General features: G+C 34.9%; 1 protein-coding gene across 1 annotated transcript; it reads right to left on the reverse strand.

Annotated features, from left to right (window-relative positions):
• Nucleotides 1–9,733: 9,733 nt before the first annotated feature.
• LOC143584009 (PR5-like receptor kinase) lies at nucleotides 9,734–14,748 on the reverse strand. Its single transcript, XM_077066166.1, has 2 exons — nucleotides 14,009–14,748; nucleotides 9,734–10,877 (listed from the first exon to the last, which is right to left on the reverse strand). The coding sequence occupies exons 1-2, from the start codon at nucleotides 14,734–14,736 to the stop codon at nucleotides 9,734–9,736; spliced, it is 1,872 nt and encodes a 623-aa protein (XP_076922281.1). The 5' UTR covers nucleotides 14,737–14,748.
• Between the last annotated feature and the right edge of the window lie 551 nt (nucleotides 14,749–15,299).

Consider the following 15,299-nt stretch of genomic DNA (forward strand, 5'->3'; position numbering starts at 1 on the left):
GTAAAACCAAAGACTAGAGAATCTGTGATTGACGTATGGAACACATAACCCGAACCTAGAATGAATGCTTTTTAATTAATATTGTTTACAAATCTTTTTAAGTAATAATTAGTCTTAATTAAATCTTTTTATAAAAGCCGCTTGACATCGTCTGTCCGCTTAGGTTAAATAATTAGTTATAAATTAAATAAACTTGCACTTTCCTTGAGTCCCTGAGGAGACGACCTTACTTACCCCTACTTATTATAGGTATTTAAGTCTTAAAATTAATTGTTTGAGTAGACCGCGACAGCCTACGTCATCCATTGAGCTGGCCCTGCAGCCAATGGACCTATTCAACGCTACCATTCCCATCTCATATGAAGTTTTTTTCCAAAGCATCTAATGAACTTTTTTAAGCTTTAAACATTAACAAATAGTATCACGAAAGACGACTAGTAGTCCTTGTTCACTCAAGCGAGTCAGGCTCAACCAAAGTGGTCATATAAACCAACCAACCAACCAACTATATTCATAAAACTCATCTTGACCAACATAACTTAAGATAATTTAAAGTATGAAATACGTTTTTGCACAATCTTTACATGCAAAAGAACACAAGAGAAAATTTCATGATTAACCAAATGTACGTACCAATCAATCATGGGTTGTTAGATAAAGAACAAAAATAATACAACCAAAAGTCAATATTGTCTTCACATATCTTTTTTCTATATTGTTAGTTTTAAAGTTTGTTTTGTAATGCTAAAATTCCACCCAAAAGTAGGTCTTCGTGTTACCAAGTTTTTCCTTAAAAGACAAGTTCAATAGGGAACATGTGTGCTAAAATAAAACACTTGTTCATGATTAAATGTAGTTGCATCTCAAAGACAAACATGAAACATATGAACATGAACATATAATATCAATCATATGTAAAAGAGAATCGCGATATTAATCACCAAAATCTGGTTCGCCAATGAGTTTCTTTTGTTTGACATCGAGGGTTTGAATCTCTTTCACGTGTATACTACCGGTTTAAGCCTGGGTGAAGCACAACTGGATGAATTAGACGAGGCCCGGCCCAAGGGGAGGACGAGGACGGAGACGGACCCAGGCCCACTCTATAGAGAGGCCCATACTTATTAAAAAAATTATATTATATATATAGTTTTATTATAATACAAAAGCCTACAAAATGACTTTTTAGTTGAATGAAAAGTTTCCTGGACTATGTAAACAAAGGTCATGGATTCAATTTCCACAATTAGTATATATATATATATATATTATAGAAAAGAACTTTTATTTGTTTCATATGAGTCATTTCAGTAACATTTTTATTATTATTTGTTTTTTTGGTTTTTAAAAGACAATCTTATTGGTAAAATTATCAAATGATCTATTACATAATTGAAAAGTCGATTTTAGAGGCCCGCTTTTTTCAGTCGTCCCAGGCCTCAAAACTTTAAGAGGTTTTCAGAGACGCCCCTGAATAGACCTCATGACATCGAACCCCTTAAGAGTTTTTCCACAGATTTAACGGCGTTCGTTGTTCAAGTAAACTGCAAGATCATGTATGCATATATATACTTTCAGTTTTATTAATGTCACATAAAATAATTATATGATCCTATTATTCTATTTTATAATTTCTTTATCGTGTTATATCTTTCACCCATTGTATTTAAGTGTTTACGTGTACTTCTAGAAACCCAACGTAAGTCGATTACTAGTCAATAATTATTTAAAGTCCAACTGATATAACCAGCAATATAGTTTACCTATTTCTTAAAGATAATATAATTAAATATATTTCTCAGAAATTGTAGGTAAAAATCTGTTGCTGCAAAAAACTGGTTTCTTATTATTTTCTAAAGATAAAATAACTAATTCCTTGTTTGCAGGTAGGAACAACGGTTTTGACTTCATTTTTATTTTATTTTATATGTTTAAGATTGATTTAAATTTAAATAGACTTACATGAAGTAACATAAAGAATTTTTTTTTTGTATACGTATACGTGATGTAAATTAAAAAAACAACAAATTTGAGTTAAGATCTTATTCATTATTCATGAGATGATTTAAAATTTTAAAGCCACACGATATATATATATTTTGATTGCATGTTATATAATGAGTTATTATAATATTATTAACAATAAACTTTTGAAAAGGCATTAGGTTAAAAATTAGCAATTACTGAATTATGTTAAAGTTGCATGTGCTATATTTTATTTATTTTTTAATATATAAAACTTATAAATAAAAAAAAAAGAAAGCAAATTGTTTGGCATGGTCAATTGCATACACGAGTTGTTGATGCAGCCTTCCACCACATTTGAGTTGTTCACAATTTAACACTTGTTTGACCACAAGTACATCCTCCACAACATGGGAGGCTTTGTAGTATGAGTGAGCATCCGACCGGGACACGTTTACTTTGGAGGGCACAAACATTTTTTAAAATCCCAATATTACGGGGCTATTTGGGATTCCTTATTTTTACCTCCTTATAACTTATTACTTATGATAAGTTAAAAAAAAGTGTTTGGGTTTTCTTATTACGTGAGAGGAAATGCTGATAAGTTACACTTTTGTAACTTATGACTTCTCCTTATAAGTTATAAGGAGGTGAAAATAAGGAATCCCAAACAGCCCCTATATATATATTAGAATACACGAACTCTAATTAGTCTCTTATAAAGCCCACTACTTTTATAATATTAATTATAGTTCATTAAGGCTTAACAACATATTTTTTTTGTACTCGGCCGAGACACGTGAATTCTCAGAGACGTCCCTGCACTACAAATACCTTCCACCGTCCATATATACCTGCTTTTTTGAATTTGAACCAAAAGCAAAAAGGGAAAACATAATAAACGTGCTCAAATTATATATATATATATATATATATATATATATATAAATAAACAAACAGCAAATGTAACTTTACACAAAACTATATGCTGGACCAATTCTCCATTCAATATTCATACAAGAGCGGCTCAGCCACGGCAGCTTAAATTTTAATTTTTGGAACTCAATAGAAATTTAATTTCGGTGTATTTTCATAAATATTATTGTAATACATGGTCTACATGCATGTGATCGTATTTGCAAGGCATATGAGGGAGGTTGTAAATGGATCAGACACAAAGCAGCCAAGAATCGATACCAACGGGGCTATTAACAAGTCCATGTTTTCAAAATTCTAAAATTTTTAGGTGAAACAAGAAGCTAGTTGCATGTGTGATAACCATCGCTTTAGTCGTACAAAAACCTAATTAAACTAGATAGTTAGAGTAAGTATATGTACACAAGTAGTATGTGGTTAGTGTTACATCTTTTGTTTGATTATTTATTCTAATATCTAATTTAAAACTAAAGAAATAAAATTTATCTTTTTATGTGATTGCGATTTGGGATCCCATGCGATTGCGATTCGGGATTTCATGCAAATGCGATTAGGGATTTCATGCGAATGCAATTAAGAAAAACAGTAGCCCTATTAACTAAGTTAAATTAGTTCACTAACTTGGGTAGTATGGCTAAGTTAGAAAGGTAGTTAATTAATACTCATACTTGTTAAACAGTTAGTCGTGCACAGTTGATGAAAGATGTTACCATTAGCTCCGAGCGAAACATGATCCAGGTGAGTTTTCAGCCCCCTTTCTCTGTTTATGTTTTCAGGCGGTGTGCATACTCATATGTGATAAGTTAATAAACTCACTTTAACTAGTAAGTGTATGGTATGTGAATGTTGTATGCATATAGAAAGGTTAAGAATGTATGATTGTGTCTATATATATATATATATATAGGAATGTATGTATGGTTGTATGATTGTATGGTCGTATGGTTAAAGGGTTGCAGACCCTAATAATATCTGCGAAGGTTATAGGACGAAAGACTCTTTAAAACATAGAATGAGTTGGTATGTATTAAAAAGATAAGAAAGTATGAAAGTATATATATATATATATATATATATATATATATATGCATGTATATATGAAAGGAATATAAAAAGGTTAAGTATGTAATGTGTATCTTTGGATACATATGTATAAGTATGTGAATGTATGGTATATTAACTGGAACTCACTCAGCGTAGATGAATTTTAGTATGCACGCAAGCAAATAGGATGAACCAGCTGGCTTGAGAGTGATACATAGCATGGATTGAAGAGGCTGACATATATGAAGGAAATGTTATGATGTTGCATTTTGTTATGTTTTTCATTTATGTAAGACAAGTTGAATGTTGCTTAAGACAAGAATCGAATGGTTATGTAAGATATGGTTGAATGTTATGTATTCCGCGAAAAGTTTTTATCTGTGTTTATGAGTAAATCCAACGTCTAAGTAGGGCACCCGGGTGCGGAGCCTTACAGAAATATAAATAATGAAATTAAAGCTACGCTAAAAAATAATTAAAGGAAATAAACTGCTATCAAGGAACAAATCCAAATGATTCCTCTCCACAATTTTGGGCTTCATGAATGCAGACTTTATTATTTGGAATAGGCTTTGCATATTCTGGTAAGTCAGTTGAGATAACAGACGGGCTTCTTGATACCGCGCTTGGGTCGAGACTGCCACTTACATGAGTCGTAACACTATGTCACTAGACTCAAGGCCCGGATTCAGAAATCCGAATTCCATGACACTTGACAAGATTCAAACCGACAAGATGAAAATCAGATTGAGTGCTTTTCTTTCCATTTAAACTAAGAATGGAATATAGTTTTCTTTCCATTTAATCAAAGATTGGAATATAATAAAGGTCTACATATGCCTGTTGGAGTTTGGAAGCTAGGAATGATTGAGCTTTCTTATTAAAAAAATTAATTCATTTCGTGTAACCAAAGATATTCCTTTTCATTTCCTATATATTGGCATATTGGGTTCCTTAACATTGCAGTCTCTTTGTAATTTGTATGGTAGTCATATCAATCTGAGAAAGAACTTTCATGGACACCGCCATAATTGGTATGCCACCTTTTTTTTTATTATAAATAAATATACACATGCATGCTTTTCGGTTTATCAAAAACTGTATTTCAACAATGTAGTTGCTACGGATCAGCTTCGTCACTTTAGTCATGTTCAACCCCTCAGCCTTGTGTATCTTCAGCAGCCGAATCATAGAGATGAAAGTGATGAAGAAGAAGATAAAGACGATATTGTGAAGGAAGACCAACATGGTGGTCAATGCCACATGTGTAAGGAACGAATCCGGTCATTTCATTTGTGTTATTACTCACCGCATAGCATTAAACTTGAGATGACTAATTTCTATCATTATAGATGTAATGTATGCGAATATAGCATGGATCGACATAATTTGTGCAACTATGTCTCAACAGAAGATGAACCACACTAGTCATCCACACCAACTGCAACGAATGTTCACGCCCATAGTGTCGTCATGTGTAGCTTGTGATAATAAACACGAAGGGGTCTTCTTTCAGTGTATCACTTGTCCTTGGTTTTTGATCAACCTGGACTGTGCATTGTTGCCTGCCAAGTTACTAATACAAATTCATACCAATGAGTCATTCACTCACTCACATCCACTTACCCTTGCCTATTCCTTTCCATATTCTGAAAGATCCGCTAAATTCTTTCCCATGTGTAGAGTCTGTGGTGGCTATTTCTATTATCATTTGTGGATTTACAAATGCGATAAATGCCTATATTGCGTGCATGTCGATTGTGCAACTTCAAAGAGCGAGCCATTTTTGTCTATCTTCCGACCTGCAAGTAAGAAATCTCTTCTTATTTATTTATTTATTTATGCTGTTTAAGGGTGTTCACCAGTGAAGCTTAAAAACCAAACCGATCCGTTACTAGCGTTTGATCCGGTTTGGTTTCACGGCTTGGGCTTTATTGGGCCTTTTATAGAAGTTGTACAAACTTTAAATTAAATCAGTGACAAAAGAAAAAAGACTGTTGTAAAACAAGCGGTAAAAAACTGATAAATTACCAACAAATTACTACAACAATGTCAAGATTTTGAAATAAGTTGTAAAAACAAGTTGACTATTGTAACAAAGTGTCCAGAATTACAAGCTATCCATTGTAGTCCAAAATAATATCTCGAAAGAAAACAATTTGTTTTTCCAAACTGTATGGAAACATAATAGCTGTTGTTCCAAATAGTCCACAATAACTTTTCAAATCGAACTTCAAATAAGAAAACGACCGCGAAGCCAATCGATGACTAGTTTGGTCAGTTTCCTGGTTTTACATTGAGCCATGAACGTCTTTAATTTTGTTAGTTTGTGCAGAGATTATCTAAGTCTAATTTTAAGTATATCATTCATCAGGCATTGGCAAAACTTATAAAAACTTTAAAGAAGATGAACATTCGAATCTTCTCCACTGTCCATTTCACGAGGAAGGTGACAACCTTTTGAAGCATCATATGTCTAATCAAAAAGAGTTTTGTGGTAAACAACACGATGGTGAAATGCTCAACCATTCTAGTCATGAACACCCACTCATCCTATTCGACAAACAAGCACCAGTTGGCATAAAACCGCACGACCCCATGAAAAAAATTCAGCTATTATGTAACGGATGTGTGAAACCAATCACGGTAGTACCATTTTACATGTGTTGTCAGCATGTTGATAAACAATGTTGTTATGTTCTTCATGAATGGTGCACCAAGTTACCACATGAAATGCAAGACTATGTGCATGTGCGACGGTCAGCATACTCCTATTCTCCTACCACCGGCCCCTGGTAAGTTTTTTGGTGTGTTCAAATGTAAGATTTGTGAGTTATCATCCAATGGTTTCGTGTATGGATGCACAATGTGTGAAGTTTATGTCGACATTAATTGCGCATTCATACCTAAAGAAATCACACACGAGGCTCATCCGGATCATCTCTTATCGAAAGTAAAACCTTCATATAAGAGATCAATATTGAGATGTAAAGCATGCAACTATGTGATGATGGATAGGTGGGGATTTCAATGTCTCTCTTGTGATTTCTACGTCCATATAGCGTGTGCTTTGTTCTTGCCTAGAGTGATTAAGCACAAGTGTGATGAACATCCCTTGAGCCTAAGATACGAACCAGTGGAGAACCATATTATCGAATATTTTTGTGAAATATGTGAGGAGAAATTAAATCCGCGGCGGTGGTTTTATCATTGCACTACATGTGCTCAATCTATGCATGCTTGTGTTCCCATAAAACTTCAATATGAGCAAGCTATGAATTATGCTCTGAATTGTTGTTCCGTGTACAAGTTTCTCAATGTCAAATTTGGAGGAACACTCGAGATCAAAGGTCACTCGCACCGCTTGTCCTTTGTTCAAGGGATTAAGAGCGATGACTGGTGCATCAAATGTCGCTGTCTGTTGCAGTATGAAATGATCTTGAAGTGCTTGGAGTGTAACTTTGCATTTACATATTATGTGTGTTCGGTCATTTCTGTAGACTTGCAACCATGTATTGAATTATAAATTTTTTAATTTGTCAAAAGAAAGAGTCATGTACGTTTTGTACGTAACTAAACTTGAGACGTTAAACAGCTTAACGATGAGCAGACGCACAATTTAAACAACATAAGTGTATCTCGCAAAACACCGCTTGATAAAGTATTTGAACTTGATTATATGTGAAGTTATACGACCAATATATATTGATAAGCCGAAAACAGTTTGAACAACCATTTTACACTGCTTTCAATTTATTCTAACAAATCAAATCAGTCTAACAACCATTAAGGGTTTTATACAGACAACTACCAATTCAATAATTAATCTAGTGGTAACTCAATGACAAAGTGGTTTTATGCACACAACTACCAATTCAATAATATGAGCAAATCAACATAACCGAATCTTTTAACTGAAAATCCTAATTAGATAGAACGTAACTTAAAGAGTTACAAATCTAATCCCAAGAAAAACTAGAAATAAAAAAATATATAATTATTCATATCACAACCCCCTACACCCGAAGAAGATCACAAGTCAATCATTATAACAAAGAAATTAAATATTATGATCACTATTCTTCATAAACCAAAGTGTAGAGAGCAAACGAGTAACAATTGAACAAGCAAACAAACTCTTTCATGCAAACAAACTTAATTTCCTTCTTAATTGAAATGCAGCAGCAAAACAGCCGTTTGTGCGTAAATCTTTTTCCAAAAAACCTCCTACTTCGTTTATTCTTAGTTATGTCATGGACTTTAGTTTCACATGGGTTGTGTGATAGCCCACTTCACGAGCCCATATATTCTACTACAGAAATACAATAACGATTATTATTATTATTATTATTATTATTATTATTATCAGATAACTTAATTGTGGCCCAGTGGCCTTAATATCAGTTAACTTAAGTATCAACTTGTGGCCTAGGTGGATAGTGGCAATTTGAGTGGATATTGGCAATTTGAGCTAGTCCTTATGAGGTTGTTAGTTTGGATCCTGAGCCCACCTGAGTTTTCGTTCCACTGTGTTTTACGTTAGAAAGTTCTGCTCTTGTGATAGCACAACGACTGTCAAGTGGCAACAGGCAGTATGGTTTTTCGGAGGAACGCCCATACCAAACTCTAAAACTAACGTGAGCCCGATTAAAACAACATAGTTTGTCCAGAATGGGACAATGAGGCTATTCAAATTAAATAGTGCGATGACCAAAACATTAAAAAAACAATCGCCGTTCTAAAAAAAGTTAACTTAATTTTCTTTTAATTTATGTTTTTCCTTTGTATTATGGTATTCTCATATTCAAATGCAAATTCAATTAATAATTATGAATGATCTTCTGAAGTCAAAACGTTGTCACGTTTAATAATAATAATAATTATTATTATTATTAATGTATCGTTTTAAGCTCGTTTTCCTCTTGATCCTTTAAAATATAAAACAACTTAACGTTTATATTCCAATAAATATATAAACTAAAAATGCAATATTATTATTAATTAGTCACTACTAGTATATTTTATTAAAAATGTATTGGTTTTATTATTAACATATATTTTGATTTAGAATATTAAGAGCTAATAAATATGATTACATTTAAAATGATTAAATCTTATCCAAATCGACAAAACATAACTTATTAACATTAAAAATAAAGTAAATATCCAAAGTTATAAAATATAAACGATTCAAAATCAATTTTGTTTGTTCGGTTTGGTTTTTTCGTTTTTTCACAAAACACAAAACTGAACCATCGGTTACTAATTCGGTTTGGGTTATAGTTTTTTCGGTTTCGAGTCGGTTTTCTTCTGTTTCGTGCACACCCCTACTTTGAATGGACACGTGCGTTGCTAAAAGCCATTTGTTTTGTACTGTATCTTCATCACCTGGCCACCAACGAATACACTCGTCGTTGAAGATCCTCTTATTTCTATATGTGCCTCTCTGGTGATTATAAACTCTATTTTACAAAGTATTTATACTACCAACATAAGAGAGGTGAAATTTTATAGTTGAAATTAAGCCATCAAATACAATAAGATATAAAATGGCCTAAATCATTTTACAGTTTTTATTCCTAGATCATTTTTAAAATGACTAATTCTTTGTATTTCACATCCACACACATTTATGTTGTTGCTGTAAAGTGTTATGAACTAAAATGCTAATTTAAATGGTGCATCACTCCAAACAATTGTGCCTTAATAGGTAAACTAGTACACACAAGAAATAGTATCATCAATTGTCATCAAAGTCATATATTCTTAATTAGCAAAGGAACATATATCAACAATAAGATTCATCTATAGGTAGTGAAGTAGCAGACCTTGATGGAGAACACATATAAGGTTTTGGAGGGATTTCTAGTGATAGTAATTCCCCTTCTAACATTTCCAAAACCTTTGTGATTGTCGGGCGGTTTGAGGGATTAGTTTGTATGCACCACAAGCCGACGATAATCATCTTCCTTGCCATCTCATTCTCTTCATCACTCTCAATCCCGTGTAGTCCAAGTTGTTCTTCATCTAAGTCAAGCTTAGAATATATCCATTGTGGAAAGTATATCTCACTTGTACGATCAACTTCGTCTTCAAAGTTTTTCCTCCCTCCAACCATTTCTAGAACCATCATTCCGTAACTATAAACATCTGATTTATGGGAGACTTGCCCAAAGTTCCTAGAAAATAATTCAGGAGCAATATATCCCGGGGTTCCTCTCATATGGGACATGGATAGCATACTCGTTCTATCTGGAAATAACTTAGAAAGCCCGAAGTCAGATATCTTAGGACACATGCTTTGATCCAACAATATATTATGCGGTTTTATGTCAAGATGTAAGATCCGTGTGTTACAACCCTTGTGCAAGTATTCTAATCCTCGAGCAATGCCAATTGCAATTTCAAGCAACTTTTCCCACCCAAGTTGGCTACTACTCGAAGAACTTCGTCCATATATGAACCTCTCTAGGGAACCGTTTGGCATGAATTCATAGATCAAAGCTCTTCGACGACCCTCCAAACAAAATCCCACCAGACTGACAATATTAACATGGGAAGTCCTACCAACACTCGCAACTTCATTCATGAAATCTTCACCGTTACCTTTTACTTCGCTTAAGACCTTCACGGCTACAATGTTTTGGTTGATTAGCACTCCTTTATAAACAGAACCAAAGCCACCTTGCCCTAGTTTGGTCTCAAAGGAGTTTGTCATCTTCTTGACTTGTGAATAAGAGTACCTTTTCGGAGCTAGGAATTCATGGTTTTTTAGAAATGTTTCTACGCTGGCATTATTCTTGGGCTTTTTGCGCCATCTAAGTTTACCTTTAGAGCATAAGATTGTAACGATTACTATGGTCACGCCTCCTACACCGAGAGCTGGAACATTTAGCAAACATAGATTATATATAATTCGAAGTAACATAATGGGTTAATGCAACTAAGAAAACAAGTATATGAAAGATTACCCAAGGCAATAAGCACCCAATGCAACGTAGATCTCCCTGACCCGACATCTACGAAAAGGAGTCATTCAAATATCATGTTAGAAGTATAACTTGAGAAGTAATATTTTTTGACTAGACGATTTTACGCAAGTGTTTGTAGTTCGCCTATATACGTATTATTGGTTATGATATTTGGGGACCCTTTCTAACACTTCTCGCACTGTTACCATTACTTGATATAATTTATCGATAACCTTAGCCGGTTCACATGGATGCATCCTTTGTCTCATTGTTCCCAAGCCGCTGATCATTTCACCATATTAAACCCTTTGTTGAGAACTTATTTCGTGCAGTGTTAAAACACTTACCGTGTGATGGTGCTTCTAAGCACACATGTAACCCGATGGCTAACTTTCTTTGCGAGTCGGATAATATATACAGTATCTACCTCAGCAATACACGCAATGTGTCTCTAATACATTTTTTTTTCTATTGTCGTACTTGCTTGTATATGTTGATGGCATCCTAGTTCCTCGGCATTTGTGCTTGATTTGATCGTGCGCATTCACTCTCAGCTTGTGCTCAAGCCACATTCTTTGATGGTGTTCTTCATGTTTCTTAGCACAATATATACTTGATCTCTTATAAGATGATGGTCTAGATCAATGCAAACCATGCCTACTCTCATCTCCCACGGACGACCACTCTTTATGTATTCTTGTAACACTTTAGGCAAATCTTACATCACTCTATTATATTATGTCCATATGAGATCAGTTACGAGGCCATAACGAATTCTCCTTATTAAATATCAACCATGCAAGGGCTTAATGGTGTGGATGAGAAAAGCTCCATATATAATTAAGCTTGCTCATGTGAGAGTAATCCAGGATGAGCGACTTCATAAGAAATCTCTACTAGGTAGACCAACAACAAATTCCTGAGCTCATTGTTGACAAAACAGACAATATTGAATATGATGGGCCAGATGTAAAAAATGGTATCAAAGCCACTCATGTTATGTTACATTTACGATGACGGGGGCTGTTGGGTTCTATACGGGTGTAGCCCCGGCCCGTCTTGGATTGGGTAGTTGAAGACTTGAAGGGTTGAAAGGGCTGGCCACCCACTCAACTTTAGTGGTCCGTTTACTTTATTTCTTGTAACTTGTAGAGAAAGAAATTAACCCTAGATGCCTCCCTATATAAACCATATTGTATCATGTATTTTTTTGAGCATCTCAATAAAAGAAGAGACCCTATTCGTTACCCTCGGACGTAGGTTACACACCATGACCGAACCACGTAAACCCGGTGTTCGTATTTACTGCTTTACTTCTTTACGATTATTATTATTATTGTTTGTTTGAGTTTGTCTTTTGTGAACCTACTGCCGCCACTATCTAATATTAGTATATTGCAACAAGTTGTGATTTGCAAATTAGTTGGAGTCTGTGTTCGTGAGAATTCCCTGCCGCCGTCACCAATCATTATTATACAAGGAATTATATATCATAATTGATATATAGTATTTGTTTGACAACAAATACTACCGTAACCATCATCAATCTGGAAGTCCGTAACAGCCAATATTGTGAACTTGATCAGAAGGAAGCTGCTGGTTCAGTTTGAATCAAGTATATCCAGGTTCTGATTTATATTTGGTTCTAGTTTGGTTGTTTGGGTTAATTAATTCAGTTCAGTATACTTCTCGTTTGTTTCCGCTGCACGTTATATTCGTTTTAGAAATCAATTAGAAATACCGTTAAGTTCTTAAGGCCCGAGCCGTTATATTGTATTGATTTCTGTCGCCCTATCCGACTCATTTCGGGTCAGCCGCGTACACGTAATACCTAACAGGGGCAAACCTCCTCAGGGACGATGAGTCCTATAAGGGTGTCCGTAATACCTTAGGCAAATCTCCACCTCAAATATTAACAATGTGTTTTGGCTTAATGGTAATGGATGAGATAAGAGCTATACAACTAAGCATGCTCAGATAAGAGTAGTATAAACATGGATGGCCTCATAAGAAGTCTTCACGAGCATGACAAAAAACAAATCCGTAAACTCGTTACGTTCAAAACGAGTAATATTTGTGGTAAAGGACCGGATGCTACAGTTTCGGTGTGCCTGTAGATGTTTATATTTTCTAAGAGCGACAACAATGCACTAAGGAGCAACAACTTGAGCTCATTTTTGTAACCGAGCCAAAATCGATCATGGCTTGATTCGTTGGCTCGATCTTAGGCTCGTTTAACTTTGAAATCGAGATCAAGCATAGCTGAGCTGCCTTGTTTAATTTCAAGCTCGAGCTCTAGGTCGAAACCACCCAGCTGGCTCGACTCGTGAACAACCCTACTCCAAAGAAATTAAAGAAAATATTTATACAGAAATATTTTATGAACCGAAGGAATGGGGAATAACTATAATCACTTGCTCTCCAATTTTCTGTCACGTGTATCATAAGGTCACCGAGTCTTTTTCTTCTTATAATACATAATGATAAGCTTGGTACTTGTATTGAAATTATCAGTACCGACATTCATAAAAATTGGTGCCCGTGCTAATACCGAAAATAATCGGTACCATATCAATCTAGTAACCTTAAAAAGTTAAGACCGAATAGATATCTATAATACTCAATTCGATAAGGTAGATGGTACTATTTCTTCATCCCTGCCCCAGATAAAACTCCCCCAAACGAACACACCAAAATATAAACATTTAAAATACGCACACTTTCTACATAACCTCACAGCCACCATTAAAGACTCGCCAAATATTCATATGATATTGTTACATATTATTATAGTATTACTAAATTACAAACCATAGTTGTTTTCAGTATTTATATAATCATACTATTGTCAACGACGTAGAAAATTATATAATAATATATAGATAAGCAATCATTAATTTATTCTAAATATTCAACTATATACATAACCAAAATTGTAACTTTTTCAACGGACTTAAATAAATAAATATACGAACAAAACTACTAAACCAATGAGCGTCACCAGCTGACGCCTATTAGTTTGGTAGTGCAGGTCTTCATTTGTGTCTATTTGGTTCATTTAGATTAATAGTATTAATTAACCAATAATTAACTAGAACTCACCTCGACGACAACCGTTCCCGCCAACGAACCCATCTCCAGCGTAACCATTACGACAGTCACACCTATACCCGACCGTTCGATTCTCATACGACACATTCCGACAAACTGCATTCGGATCACAACCGCATTCCCCACGAACCCACCAACCCAACTCCAGAGTCGCCCGGCTTTGTAACGTGCTTCCATTTGGATCAAACAACGCAGACGACACCAAAACCCGACAACTTCCGGATTTTGGTACTCTTCCCAAGTTTATAAACTCGTCTTGTCCCACATTATCCGCGGTGTAACAGTTCATGGTTCTATTAACCCCTGAACCACATTGTGGAAAGTTAAACCGGTTCCCAAATGTATTCGCTGGAAACACACATGTATTCAACACCGAGGTGCAGTTCGATAAGAGCAAACCGTTGAGCGAAGTGAGTGCAAAGTTTGTGGTATTGAATTGGTAGATTTGTTGGAACGGGCGGTCGCATTTTGGTGGAAAGTCGATGAGTATGTGGGAATTTGTTATGTTTTGGATGTTGTATTCCCCGACACGGATTTCTCCAGCGTCTGAGCAATTCAGAGGGATTTCACAGGCGCCGGAGAATCCAAAGGGGTAGGGAACCGTGATTTGGTGGTCCCCGCGTTTACAAACGCGGGTGCAGTTTGGTTGTGATGTGGATGGAGATGTGGTTATTAGGATTATGAATAAGATGAGGATATGATGAATCATATTTGAGTATTGTTGAGTTGAGTTGTTGTTGAGAAAGCCTTTGGGATGGTGATTTAAAGACAAAAATTATTAATCATATGTTTGTTTAATACAATTAAATATGCCAATATTTATCATTGGAGAAAAACATTTACTATAATCATTGATACAGTCAAGGCAAGAAGTTCTTTGTTCATGCTTATTTTATTAATTTAATTAAACGAATAAACATGAACGAGTGTCTTGTTCTTTTATTTATATGTGTTTGTGTTCATTCGTTCAATATCTCAACCAGGAGTAAATATTTCCTCCCATTTAGTCGTATACCCGGATTTCACTATGTTTTTAAGGTTTTGTTCTTGGACTAAAACAATTTTTACACAGTATGTAGCAATCGTGCTCAATTATCATTATTTTTTCAAGAACACTCAACACAAATCCACTAACTATATGTCTAGCAACGGGATTAGGAATCGAACGACATAACCTACCATCAAAAAATATGCAGCCAAACCTGCAAACACGAACCGTCCAGCACCCCATTTTCAAGCAGGCATCATTGACGTCATCACAAACTAAAGGGC

The sequence above is a fragment of the Bidens hawaiensis genome, unplaced genomic scaffold (assembly GCF_021521415.1).
Source record: "Bidens hawaiensis isolate Kalapana, Puna unplaced genomic scaffold, B.hawaiensis_p1.1 tig00032765_1, whole genome shotgun sequence".
Classification (NCBI taxonomy): domain Eukaryota; kingdom Viridiplantae; phylum Streptophyta; class Magnoliopsida; order Asterales; family Asteraceae; genus Bidens; species Bidens hawaiensis.

What these genes read in the sequence shown, in the direction of transcription:
- LOC143584009 (XM_077066166.1), bottom strand. Translation starts at nt 14,736, where the DNA reads ATGATTCATCATATCCTCATCTTATTCATAATCCTAATAACCACATCT. An exon ending in TGTCGTCGAGGTGAGTTCTA is followed by an intron (nt 10,878 to 14,008) that starts GTTAATTATTGG and finishes GTTGCATTAACC; the next exon opens with CATTATGTTACTTCGAATTA.